Below are 14,243 nucleotides of genomic sequence, written 5' to 3' on the forward strand. Positions count from 1 at the left end.
ACCAAAAGTTAGGTAGTTGAATAGAAATAGAATTAGTAATTATTAATGTTAGTAGTAATAGTAAGGGAGGTAGTTCAATCGAAATAGAATTAGTAATTAGTAACATTAGTAGTAATAGTAAGGGTATTAAAGTCGTTCAATAATTTAAGGTTATTTTAGTCAACCAACATTTATATTCATGCTTTTATAATAACTAGTTCCTATGAACGTGCGTTGCACGTTAATAACATTACGTAATGGTTCAGTCAATTATTAATACGAAGGCACATTAAGTAAAATTTATTAAAAACTACATATAAACACTAAAAAAAATGCAAAATCATCTAAAGTGCATGAAGTCAAATTTATTACTTTAGCATAATATTTGTATTCAAAATGATTGAACATCATTTGAACTTGTAAAAATGATCAATTTAGTTAAGGTAGATAATATTGTTTGGAGCTTAATAGTTTTGTAATATGCAATGTCACCAATGACCATACATTACCTAAGACTTCTCTATAAACAAATGTTTTTGTGTGTGTGTATTCCCGTTTGGACGCCTTGGTTGCTTCGTGATGACCTTATATTTACACTAATATTCCTCTTGAAAGTTACGGCAAATATAGTCCAACATTTGGGATTGTTTGGCCTCGTGGTTTAGTCATTGTCATTGCAAAGCTCAGGCGTGCTATAAAAAATTAGAAAATTTTAAAAAGATATTCTTCATTTTTTGGAGGTGAAAGTTGAAATTTAGGGATAAACAGATGCTTGAAAACGCATTTCCGTCATGATTTTGCATGTATAATGTTATTAACAAAACGTCTATATACCTTTCTTGCACCATTGCACAAGCCAGTTGATGGATCTAATTTCTTAGTAGCATGATGAACACATTTCTTCCAAAACCAACATCTATGCAAGGGAAGATAATTTTTGGCACGAAGTAAGAAATTCCTGAATGCTAGGTCTGTTCGTGCTCTCATATTTCTTGTTAGCTGAATCTTTTTTATTTGAGGCCATAAATATGAATTTACCAGGCTAGTGTTTATAGTCTCCACTCTCGTCGATTTTGGAACTATTGGTGGTATTTGATGGAAATCGTCTCTAGAAATTACTACTTTTCCACCAAATGGTTATCTCTAAAACGCATGTCAACTATTTCGATAGTCTGTCGCTTTGCCATAGGCACTTCATCTCATATAATCTCAAATTTGCATTTCTTATCAATTTTGTACCCACCACTCTGCTTTGACATAGCTGTGATTGTTGTTTCTATTGTTTGAAGAGGTATGTTGAATATAGAGTGAGTCGTACGATCTTTTGGTAAAATTGTTGTCGCTACTCCACTTGCTGATATTGCTATACCACTTTTTGATGCTGCTAACACTGTCATGCCTTTTGATATGAGATTAGCAAGTAATGCACGATATATGAATATTTTCCGAGCTCCTTTGCTATCTACAAAGAACGATCCGCTCTACCAGAATAGTTTCTTTGCAATATAGTCTTGAAAGCTTACTCTTATTCAGGAGCTTTGATTGTGCATTAAAAACTTCCTGAGGTACTTGTATGGCCTTTTCTTCAATAATTTCTCTATATTATGATATAGGGTATAAGAGTCGTTCAATATTTAAAGGATATTTTGGTCAACCAACATTTATATTCATGCTTTTATAATAATATAGATATAGATAGATAGATGTAGATTATACATAAAGCATGAAACTCCAATACGAAATGTTGATACACTCTTTTGTCATAACCAAATGCATTACATGCTGGATAAAATTATAATTACAACTAATCATTAAATATTTCATTATTTTCTTCTATTCATTATTTGACAGTTTTTATTTAATGCACAATTATTTACTTCTAAGGTAACAATCTCCTTTCTACCTTTTCAATTCAATTTCTCAAGTTTTAATTAATTTTAGTTCTCAGGCATATGCCTTTTACTTACACAAGAGAATTATCATCATTGTTAAAAAGCTACGAATAATTTTAAAATTTTCATTATTTTCTTGTATTTATTTTTTTCCCTTTTTTAAAAAAGAATTTCATTGCTTATTTTACCGTGACATTAGCAATGCAGTAAATCTCCACTCCAAGTTTTCAAGTATTTATTTCTCAAATTTTAACACATTAAGAAAATCATTGACTTCCTAATTAATAGGGTTCATCTCTTATCTTTTTTATTGTCACATTAGGAAAGGTGTTTCTTATACCCTTTCCAAAGAGTTTTTTGTTAAGGCAAGATTTCATTGTTTTCTTGTATAGTAACATGGGAATGCAATAAAGCTTCTCTCAAAAAATTCAAATTCTTATTTCAATATCTACAATTAGTTTTAATTTCCTACAAATGCCTTTTTCTAACCACTAGAAAACTATCATAAGTGTTATTATTGACAATTAATATTTAGAAATTTCATTATTTCCTCGTATTTATTAATGACAATTTCAATTACTAAGAAAATTATATTATATGCTTTGTTCACCCCGAATTTCGGTAACAATTGAATTTGTAAGTGAATGTATAGGATATGTGGATGAATTTTAATCTACTATTCGGTTGATATGAAATTGATATGGACTTATTTGTAATAATATATATAGATATGTAAGTTTCCGTCTAGAATAAATATATTGATATTGGTGATTGAGCTAAGTATATATATATATATATATTGTATTGAGTGGATGAACAAGCCAAAGTATACTTCAAATCCGGACTAAAATGAGAGAGAGAGCGAGACAGAGAGAGCTTCAATACATTTTTTCTATTACAATGTTCTAGATCTCAAAAGCCAACCCCTAAAAGTAGGGAAATGTCCTCTATTTATAGGTTTGCCTCATGGGCCTTGAATACAATACAAAGCCTTTTAAAATAAAGAAACCCTAAAAGGATAAGGTAGTACCGTACGGTTGTCATTACAAAATGACAGAATGGTCTTGACGCGTGGCAGCACCGCTACTGGTAAACCGGACTAACGGCCACGATAAGTTAGGACATGGAGAAACCGGACTAACGGCCACGTGAACTTGACTTTGAGAAATCAGACTAACAACCACGTTGAGTTTGGTTCGGTGACGCCAGATCAACAGATACACTTCTCTCATCTCGAGTCAGCCGCCTTCGGTGCAATCCCCCCGGTCTGAAGAAAAGACCGAACATACTCGTGTTTATTTGGTCCTACCCTCGGCCCCTGATCTCACCGGCCTTGCATATACCCGGTTTTTACCGTATACAGATAGTCCCCACACTTTCTGGACCGTAGTTTTACCGGAGTAACGGGAAGTGGATAAGTCACAAAATTGGTGATTTTATAAGCTCATTCTTATCTTTTAATTTTGGCAGGAACAGTTATGTCACGTCCCTCTGACATCGGCCACGTGTCTCGTCCCGAATGGCCAACCTTGGGAACCGCCGTAACGCACGTCGTTTCATATCACGTCTCATTCATTGTGGGACACGTGTCGCCGCCCGATTGGTTGCTCTCTGTAACCGCTACAGTTCCAACGCCTATATAAGGCCCTTGGCAATTTCATTTTCCCATTTTCACTTCTTCACTACATTTCTTGCTCACCAAATCGTAAGAAACCAACTTGCCATCTTCTCCATTTGCTATATTTTGATTGAAAGTGCTCCTTTGTTACCTCTTTCACTTGTCATTTTGCATTCTTCAACTGCTTTTTCAATCTTTCTTATATTTCCTCCAACTGTTTTATTTCCTACTTCAAATTCTCAAATCTTCTTTTTCACATCTTCCACATGTCTGCCAACACCGAAACTACTTCCCAGGACGTTCCCTCGATTTCTTCTCAGGGAACCGATCCAGCCTTATAACCCAAGGGAAATACTTTCGTCGAACCGACTGCCTTGGATATAGTGCCGACCAAACCCAACTACAACAAAGAATTTGACGTGGAGAAGCCATCCCCGATCGCGGATAGGGGTTTCGACGTAAGGCGATATCCTTCGTCTATTACAGAGGATAAACTTGACCAGGTCCGGGCCGACTATGGATGGGATAACCGTCCTGTGCAAGTGTTCGCCCCTGGGCCCAACGAGTCTATTACCGATCATAGAGAAGGTTTTCTATACGTTTACACCTATCCATTACGCTCAAACTCGACCCTCCAATCGACCCGGTTATTTTGGAGATGTGTCGGACGTACAATGTGACTTTGGCCCAAATTGGGCCAATTATCTGCAGGACCGTGGCTTGCCTCCGGTTACTATCCAATAACGTAAAAAGGGTGTTCACAATGGCGCACTTCATCCGGTTATATTCCCCTCGATTCTTTAGAGGGGGCGTGATAAAGCTCGCAAAGTGAGGTCGGAACCCGATCTTTTCCAAACTCGACGAGGACAGAGATCGAGGGTGGTTGGAACGTTATGTCCGGTAGAGTACATGCCCTTTCCGGAGAGGTGGAACGACAGGCGTAAGTTTCTCCATTCTCCCTTGTATAATTATTCTTCCTCTATGCTTTGTCAACACTTGCTCCCTTGCATACATGTGATTTTTCCCCTTTTTTCTGCTTATCAGCCGAGGCATGGATACCTCCGGCCGTCCGGAACATGACCGAATGGGTTGGAGCAATCATCCGTCAACATACTCATGAACAACGGACATGGGGAGACCTATCGTGTGGCCGACGGGGTTGCCCAAAATCATGGTAATCTTCTCCTTGATTTGGTATATATTGCATCCTCTCATTTTTTCTTTTCTTTTTATAACCTCTTCGGTATTCAGGTTTACCCAAGGGCTCGGTGGAGCCAAGACCGGAACCAGCAGCCGAGCCTGCTGTATCGGTTCCTGAATTTAATACGGCAGGGTCATCTCGGCTCATTGCTGCTGCCGGTAAGAGACGGAGAAAGCCCTCAGACAAAGGGCAGAAACCAAAGAAAAGGGTAAGGAGAGTTGTTCGGACTCTGAGGGATGAATCAGAGCCCGACTTTCTTATTCGAAGGGTCGGTGAGGGCCCCTCCATCGCCTCTCTTCCGGAGGAGGAAGCCAGAATTCCTCCCTTTCCTACTGCTGAGGAAGGGCCTTCCGCTCCGGCTCTCCACACAGGTGGGGAAGAAGTTCTTTTTCCAACTCCTCTAAGGTCAATTGAATTTGTTGACATTTCAAGTGACGCTTAATCTGAAGAGACTCCCCTGCAAAGGCCTAGAAGATCCAGGCTAGCTTTGACTGTTGAAGTCGAACAAAGAGCAGAGTCAGCCCCTGATACCAAGGCTCTAATGGATACCAGCCCACTGCCCGGTGGTGACCCAACTGCAACATCCGAGGCACCCGCTTCTACCGAGACCGCTGGGGCTGCTCCAACTTCTCCTACTGCGCCGAGGTCTGATAACCTCGATGACATGTTCTCGGATACCCCACCTGCAACTGGAAAAGCTGCCGGTTTCGGACATCTCCCTATCCCTCGGGCCACGAAGGCAGCTAGCCGGGCTACCGAAACTGGTGCAAAGGATAGCCTAGTAGGTATCTTTCCGGCCCCTAGCGTGGAACCGAGAAAGACAAGGTCGGCCATGGTCACTGTCCCCGAGGATTGCAGCTTTTTGTCCCGTCCTGTGGGAGTAGTAAGCTATCTGAGGTCTCTCATTTCGGACTCGGATAAGAGAAAGATGGCCGGAGTCCCCTGGCAGTGCCTCATTAATGAGGGCATGCACGCAGGCAACCGGGTAAGCTTATCATCTTATCTTTCCATAATTCAATGTGATCCTCAGCTCTAGCTCTATCCAAGTTTAACTTTATTTATTTCTTCTACAGAGTACTCGTCAACGAGGCCTTTATCCGTGCACAACACGAGTTTGACGACTTAAAGGGCCAGTTGGATGCCCAGGGTCGTGAAACGGAGAAGTTCCAGCACCTTCTGCAAGAAAAAGAAGATCAATTGAGCCAGGTCGCTGTCCTTTCCAACCTTCAACCCGAGCTCGAAGCGGCGAAAGCTGAAAACCTTCATTTGAGGGTCGAGTTGGCCAGAATGGTTGAAAAGAACTGGATCCTGGAAGCGGATAAGGCCGACCTTAGCCAGGACAATGCTCGTTTTTCTTAGAGGTTCAGGGAACTCGAGGCCACTATCTCCTAACTTCGAAGTGAACTTGATTCGGTCAAGGCCGATCCCGTGAAGATGGCGGAGAGGCATCGACTACTTGAATTCGAAAATGCTAAAGACAAAGAGAAGTTGAAGGTGGTCAAGCAGAAGGCCGAGGCTCGAGCCCGGATTAGTGACGAGCTCAAGAGCAAATTCGAGGAGTTAGCCGAGGCCAATGATGTGCTTAAGGACGAGCTCGAGTCGGCTACCCAAATTCAAAGAATTCTCGAAGAAAAGATATCAGAACTGGCAGCTAAATTGGCAAAAGCCGAGGCCGACTTAGAAGAGTCTCTTAAGGATGTTTCAGCTGCCGAGGCTCGTACTACGATTGTGGTTGAGTATGAGCAGTGGAAATCCCGGAGGGTTACCTTCGAACAGGCTCAACAAGGATTATGGGATCTCTAAGCTCAGATACTTGAAGCCATAGCAATCGAGGAGGAGGCTAAGAAAGCCCTCGATTCTGAGTCTGAGGATTCCGAGCGTACAGTCTCCGAGGACTCCGGCTCCAGTCGCACCGGGTAGATCAGGGCCTGCACTAGCCTGTATTTTGTTTTTGCCTTTTGACTTGTGAAAAGTTCAAGTGTAAAAACCCTTCGTATATGAAATAAGCATTTCCCTTTTGATTGTCTCTTCATTATTTTATCCGAACACTTGTTATGATATTTTGCTTAATCACTTATCCCGTTTAGGAATAGTCAAATGTTCGGACTATGCCTAAGTGTTGGCTTTTCTCTTCGTTCAGTACATTTTGTCCGAGGATTTGATTGAATGATTTGCCCGCGGGACTTATTTGTGCTTTGTGAATTCAGACGTCTCCGAATCACGTTAGGCATTTTAGGGCCAAGGTTTTCCTACTGCTTACTTGTCATAAATTAGTTTCGGACACCTGAATCCCTACCTTGTCAAATTTTGATACGGCAGTCCCCATTCAAGGGTGTTAAAATTTTTTGGCTTGGTTCAACGCGACCTTGTTTCCTTTGTCAAATTTTGACGGTAGTCCCCGGTGTAGGGTATTTTAACAAAATGATGCCGAATTTCGAAGATAGTCCCCGATGTAGGGTATTTAATAAGAAGACACGTCCGAAATGGAATTTTCATAATTTTCGTTACATTGCAAGTATTTGCACGTACATAATATGAAGACTTCATCCGTTTCCTTCTGTTTTTGCCGTAGCAAATACTAAGCGGACACAATTCATTTTTGATTGTTTGGTCCTTACATCAAAACCTGACACAGAAGGTCCGGGATTAGACAAAGATGGGAAATATAAAATTTCGAGGACTTTTCCGGGGTAGCACTTAACAGTGTTCCTTCATCTGCTTTGTTGAGTTGGAACTCACTTTAAATTTCCGGGGTAGGCCTCGATGTGGGTATGATAGTCCTCTAGTGTTTATCCGAGCTGCATGATCAAGTAAGCACTATCAAGTTCGCGCTCGAGGGGTATACCCCGAGTTCCCGGATACTTTGCCTCGTTTCCATAAAGTAACACGTTGTACTTGTTTCCTCATTAAAAACCTTGTCGGAAAACCCACTTCGGGACAAAACCGTACTAAGGAAAAGAGTGCAACACGTGTTTTCTGACCTAACTTCATCCGGTACCCGACTTTCTGCAAAAAAAAGACAGGTTAACAACAACAAAAATGACACAAGGGTTGACATCAATACCTCAGCAGTAGTATCTTTTCAAATGAGCCACATTCCAGTTATTGCGCAACCGTTGTCCGTCTATGGATTCCAGCTGGTACGACCTTTTGCCCGTTATTCCTGTTATCTTGTACGACCCTTCTCAGTTCGGATCCAACTTCCCGTTATTGGGATTCTTGGTGTTCAAAGTAACTTTCCGAAGCACCGTCCCCAACTTGAAAATGTCAAAAATTGGCCCTCCGGTTGTAGTGCCTCTCCATTCTCTGTTTCTGAACTGCAATACGGACCAACACATTTTCGCATAGTTCGTCCGTGACGTTGAGTTTTATGGCCATGGCCTCCTTGTTTGACCCACCGGAGGCTCGGTTCGCCAACTTCTACTTGGATGAGAGCTTCGGCCTCGTAAACCAACGAGAAAGGCATTTCTCCTGTGCTTGATTTTGATGTAGTTCTGTAAGCCCATAACACCTCCGGTAGAATATCCCTCCACCGATGTTTTGATATTTCAAGTCTTTTCCTTAGATTTTGAATTATTGTTTTGTTTGTGGATTCTGCTTGTCCGTTTGCACTCGGGTGATACGGAGTTGATACAATTTTCTTGATCTTTAACCCTTCGAGGAAATTATTGACCTTGCTGCCAACAAACTGAGGGCCGTTATCACAAGTTATTTCGGCCGGGATGCCAAAATGACAGATAATATGGTCACATATGAAGTCAATAACCTCATTTTCTCTGATCTTTTCGAAGTCCTGCACTTCAACCCATTTTGAGAAATAGTCAGTCATAAACAAAATGAAGCGACCTTACCTGGTGCCCATGGCAGAGGACCAACGATGTCCATTTCCCATTTCATGAAAGGCCAAGGTGATATCACCGGGTGTAGCAACTCCCCGGGATGATGGATCATCGGGGCATGCCTTTGACACCCATCGTATTTCCGGACAAAATTCTTCAAGTCCTCCTCCATCCGGTTCCAGTAATAACGACTCTGATAATTTTTCAAACCAAGGCTTCTGCACCGGAGTGATTACCTACCCTCGTGGACTTCTCTTATCACATAATCGGTTTCTCCGGGACCCAGACACTTGGCTTGGGGTCCGAAGAAAGACTGTCGATATAATTGACCGTCTATTAAGCAGAATCGTACTGCTTTGGTCCTCAGTGACCGTGATTCTTTTGGGTCACTCGGGAGCTTTCCGTCTTGCAAGTAGTCGATGTATTTGTTACGCCAATCCCAAGTTAAGACCATCATGTTTATCTTAGCATGCCCGTTTTCAACCGCCGAATTCATCAACTGGACTATGGTACTGGGGTTGATTTCTTCCCCTTCGACTGAAGAGCCCAAATTAGCCAGTGTGTCGGCTTCGTTATTCTGCTCCCTAGGTACATGCTGCATGGTCCACTTTTTAAACCGGTGTAGTGTTACCTGAGTTTTCTCTAAATATCTTTGCATTCGTTTATCCTTAACCTCGAAGATGCCATTCACTTGGTTAATGACCAAGAGAGAGTCGCATTTTGCTTCGATTATTTCGGCCTCCAGACTCCAATCTAATTCCAAACCTGCAATCATAGCCTCATACTCGGCTTCATTGTTAGTCAATTTAATAGTTCTAATCGACTGTCTAATGGCATCCCCGGGTTTTAAGGACGATGCCCAGACCGGAACCCTTTAGGTTCGAGGCCCCATCCGTGTGTAGAGACCAGATACCCGAAGCCTTTCCCGAGGTTAGCAATAATTCTTTTTCGACCTCGGGAATCATGGCTGGGGTAAAATCTGCCACAAAATCGGCCAAGATTTGAGACTTAATGATTGTCTTAGGCTTATATTCGATGTCATATCCGCTAATCTCTACGGCCGATTTGGTCAGTCTACCTGATAATTCTGGTTTATGCATGACATTCTCTAGCGGGTAAGTAGTTACTATGCATATCGGAAGTAAGGTTTCAGCTTTCTTGAAGAACTTACCAATGCCAGAGCCAACTTTTCGAGGTGGGGATAACGAGTCTCTGCATCCCCTAGAGTTCTACTCACATAATATATTGGAAATTGCGTACCTGCTTCTTCTCGGACCAAAACACCGCTTACCGCTACCTCGGATACGGCAAGGTATAGGAACAACTGTTCGTCTGCCTTCGGTGTGTGCAGCAGAGGCGAACTTTATAAGTATCTTTTTAACTCCCTCAAAGCTTTTTGGCATTCCGGTGTCTAGGCGAAGTCATTCTTCTTTCTCAATAATGAGAAGAAAAGGTGACTTTTATCCGAAGACCTCGAAATGAAACGGTTCAGTGCCGCTATCCTTCCGGTAAGCCTCTGCACTCATTTGACGTTATTCACCACCTCAATATCCTCTATGGCTTTGATCTTTTCCGGGTTAATTTCAATCCCTCGGTTCGACACCATAAAACCCAAAAATTTGCCAGATCGGACACCGAGGGCACATTTCTCTCGGTTAAGCTTCATTTTATATTTGCGGAGTACATCAAAGGTTTCCTGCAAATGTTTTAAATGGTCATTTGTTTCCAGGGACTTGACCACCATGTCATCAATATAAACTTCCATTGTTTTCCCTATTTGTTCTTCGAACATTCCATTAACTAGGTGTTGGTAAGTTGCACCGTCATTTTTTAATTCGAAGGGCATGATATTGTAACAGTAAGTCCCGTATCGGGTAATGAACGATGTTTTCTCTTGATCCTCCGGGTGCATCCTGATTTAGTTGTACCCAGAGTAAGCATCGAGAAAACTTAACATCTCATGCCCGGCCGTTGTATCGATCATTCGATCGATGTGAGGCATCGAAAATGAATCGTTCGGGCATGCTTTGTTCAAATCCTTATAATCAACACACATTCTAAATTTATTACCTTTCTTCGGCACAACCACTATATTCGCTAGCCAGTCCGGGTATTTTACCTCTCGGATAGAGCCTATTTTTAAAAGCTTTGTTACCTCATCTTTTACGAAGGTGTGCTTCGGTTCTGCCATGGGCCTTCTTTTCTGTTTCACCGGGGGGAATCTCCCATCGAGGCTGAGCTTATGAGTCATCACCCCCGGTGGCACACCTGTCATATCTAAATGGGACCATGCAAAACAATCGGCATTAGCTTGAAGAAATTTAATTAGCTTGTTCCTAAGCTCCGAGGTTAATCCCGTGCCCAGGTATACCTTTCTTTCTGGTAAATGTTCGAATAATATGACTTGTTCCAGCTCCTCCACGATAGATTTGGTCGCATCCGAGTCATCTGGTAATACGAACGATCTGGGTACGCCGAAATCATCATCTTCATCTACCGGGTCTGACCCTTTCTGCTCCGGTATCGAACCCATACCCTTTAGTTGCTATTTGGTGTCCTTGCCTCCGACTGATTCATCATCTCTTAGATCCGGCTTCTTAGTGGTGCTTTCTCGATCGCGAACATCTCCCTTGCAGCGGGCTGTTCACCTTGGATGGTTTTTACCCTCTCCGAGGTCAGGAATTTCAGCAACTGATGTAGTGTCGATGGCACTGCTCTCATGCTATAAATCCACGGTCTACCAAGCAAAGCATTATACTTCATATCTCCTTCGATGACATAGAACACCGTCTGTTTAATGGTGCCGCCAATGTTGACCGGCAAAGAAATTTCCCCCTTCGTGGTTTCACTTGCCATATTGAACCCACTGAGTACTCGGGATACCGGCACAATCTGGTCGAGTAACCTTAGCTGTTCAACTACTCTCCACCGGATGATATTGGCCGAGCTACCTGGGTCAATCAAAATACGTTTAACTTGTGATTTAAAAATAAGAATAGAAATTACCAATGCATCATTATGTGGTTGAATGATGCCTTCTGCGTCCTCATTGCTGAAGGAGATAGAACCCTCGGGTACGTAATCCCGGCTGCGTTTCTCTCGCATAACGGAAACCTTCGTTCGTTTCATCACCGGTCCTCGAGGAGCATTTGTTCCCCCGATTATCATATTGATTATATACTGAGGTTCCACCTGTTCAGCCCATTTGTGAGATTCCCTTTCCTTGTAGTGGCTTTTAGCTCGTTCACTCAGAAATTTTGGAAGGTGGCCATTCTTTAATAAGCGAGCCACCTCCTCCCTTAGTTGGCGACAGTCCTCAGTTCTGTGCCCATGGGTTCCATGATACTCACACACCACGCTCGAGTCCCGTTGACTTGGGTCTAACCTCAGTGGTCTCGGCCATCTTGCTTCTGCGATACGGTCAATAGCCGAGACGAGATCCAAGGTATTGATGTTGAAGTTGTACTCCGATATCCTTGGTAAGTGTTTATTGCTAGCCAAACTCCTGGCATCGCTTCTAAACGATAGACCTTGACTGTTTGACGGGCGCTCAACCCGTTTATCACCACGACCAGAGAAGTGATTAGGGCCAACCCTTGATTTCTCTGCCTTTAAGCTTGGTTTTTTCGAATGAGAGTATGGCCGGTATCCCTCGATGATCGTATCTCAGGCTCGTAAGCTTTTCTCGACCTTTCAGAGCTTTTGCTCATATTTACGGGTCCCGGGGGGAGCTCGAGTTGGTCATCCTCTACCCGAATCTTTGATTCGTACCTGTTATGAACATCTGCCCAGGTTACAGTCTCATATTCCAACAAATTTTCTTTCACTTTGAATGAGGCCGTCGAGCTCCGAGGATTAAGCCCTTTGGTAAAAGCTTGTGCAACCCATTCTTCCGGAACCGGAGGGAGCTCTATCCATTCTCTTTGGAAGTGGTTCACAAATTCTCGTAGCAACTCATCATCCCTTTGGGCTATACGGAAGATGTCCGCCTTCCGGGTCTGCACTTTTTTAGCTCTGACATGGGCTTTTATGAACGCATCCGCGAGCATTTCAAAAGAAGTGATTAAATACTGGGGCAGATGGTCGTACCAAGTCAATGCTCCTTTCGATAGGGTTTCGCCAAACTTTTTCAACAACACGGACTCAATTTCATCCTCTTCGACGTCATTGCCTTTTATGGCACAGGTGTACGAAGTCACGTGCTCCTGTGGGTCTGTTGTACCGTCGTATTTCTGGATATCCAGCATTTTGAACCTCTTCGGGATCAACTTCGGAGCCACACTTGGAGGGAAAGGTCTTTGAATGTACCTCTTTGTATCCGGCCTTTTTAGAATAGGTGGAGCCCCCGGTATCTGATCCACCCGAGAGTTATATGTTTCCACCCTCTTCTCTGTTGAATCTACCCGCTTTGCCAAGGTCTCGAGCATCTTCAGAACTTCGGTGGATGAACCGGCTCTTGATCCATTACTCTTGACTATCCGTGTTTCATCTCTTCTTGGTTCGGTGGCGCCTTTTGACCTTTCCAGGGAGCTGAGCTATTGCAACTCCCTGTCCGGCTATGGAGGTTCCCTGTTCCTGTAATATTTCAAAAATTAAACGTAAGTTAATCTCATCCGGAGTATCCGGTGCTTTATGGGCCTTGGGCCCGGTATAAAGTAATTGAGTTATAAGTAGTCAAGGGATCAGTGGCTGGTAAGGTGGCATTCTCTTGGTTCACGGTGTTCTGCCGGTTGAGGCCTTCCCTCGAATCAACAAAGTTTGGGTCGACTGGATCTGGGTTTCGTAACCCACTGTTCTCGTTTTCGGCCACAATCTCGTTGTTGTTAACATGACCAGACTGTCCGCTGCTTTCCATTTGTCCGTTTTTTGGTAGAAATTAGCAGACGATTCCTTAGTCAAACAGGTAAAAGAAGGTAGAAGCAAAGATTAAAAAACCACTATTATCCTAGCCCCACGGTGGGCGCCAAACTGTTCACCCCGAATTTCGGTAACAATTGAATTTGTAAGTGAAGGTATAGGATATGTGGATGAATTTTAATCTACAATTCGGTTGATATGAAATTGATATGGACTTATTTGTAATAATATATATAGATATGTAATTTTCCGTCTAGAATAAATATATTGATATTGGTGATTGAGCTAAGTGTATATATATATATATATATATATATATATATTGTATTGAGTGGATGAACAAGCCAAAGTATACTTCAAATCCGGACTAAAATGAGAGAGAGAGAGAGAGAGAGAGAGAGAGAGAGCTTCAATATATTTTTTCTATTAGAATGTTCTAGATCTCAAAAGCCAACCCCTAAAAGTAGGGAAATGTCCTCTATTTATAAGTTTGCCTCATGAGCCTTGAATACAATACAAAGTCTTTTAAAATAAAGAAACCCTAAAAGGATAAGGTAGTACCGTACGGTCTGACACCCGTACGATTGTCAGTACAAAATGACAGAACGGTCTTGACGCGTGGCAGCACCGCTACTGGTAAACCGGACCAACGGCCACGATAAGTTCGGACATGGAGAAACCGAACTAACAACCATGTGAACTTGACTAAGAGGAGAAATCAGACTAACTGCCACGTTGAGTTTGGTTCAGTGACGCCGGATCAACGGATACACTTCTCTCATCTCGGGTCAGCCGCCTTCGGTGCAATTCCCCCCGGTCTGAAGAAAAGACCGAACATACTCGTGTTCATTTGGTCC

At 42.6% G+C, this 14,243-nt stretch overlaps 1 protein-coding gene across 1 annotated transcript; it reads left to right on the top strand.

Moving 5' to 3' along the window:
- Window positions 1-6,124: 6,124 nt before the first annotated feature.
- LOC132608071 (uncharacterized) lies at window positions 6,125-6,493 on the top strand. Its single transcript, XM_060322144.1, has one exon. It carries the CDS (start codon window positions 6,125-6,127, stop codon window positions 6,491-6,493), a length of 369 nt encoding a protein of 122 aa, XP_060178127.1.
- The last annotated feature ends 7,750 nt before the right edge of the window (window positions 6,494-14,243 follow it).

This window comes from Lycium barbarum, chromosome 8 (genome assembly GCF_019175385.1).
Source record: "Lycium barbarum isolate Lr01 chromosome 8, ASM1917538v2, whole genome shotgun sequence".
In the NCBI taxonomy this organism is placed as follows: domain Eukaryota; kingdom Viridiplantae; phylum Streptophyta; class Magnoliopsida; order Solanales; family Solanaceae; genus Lycium; species Lycium barbarum.

What these genes read in the sequence shown, in the direction of transcription:
- LOC132608071 (XM_060322144.1), top strand. Translation starts at nt 6,125, where the DNA reads ATGGCGGAGAGGCATCGACTACTTGAATTCGAAAATGCTAAAGACAAA.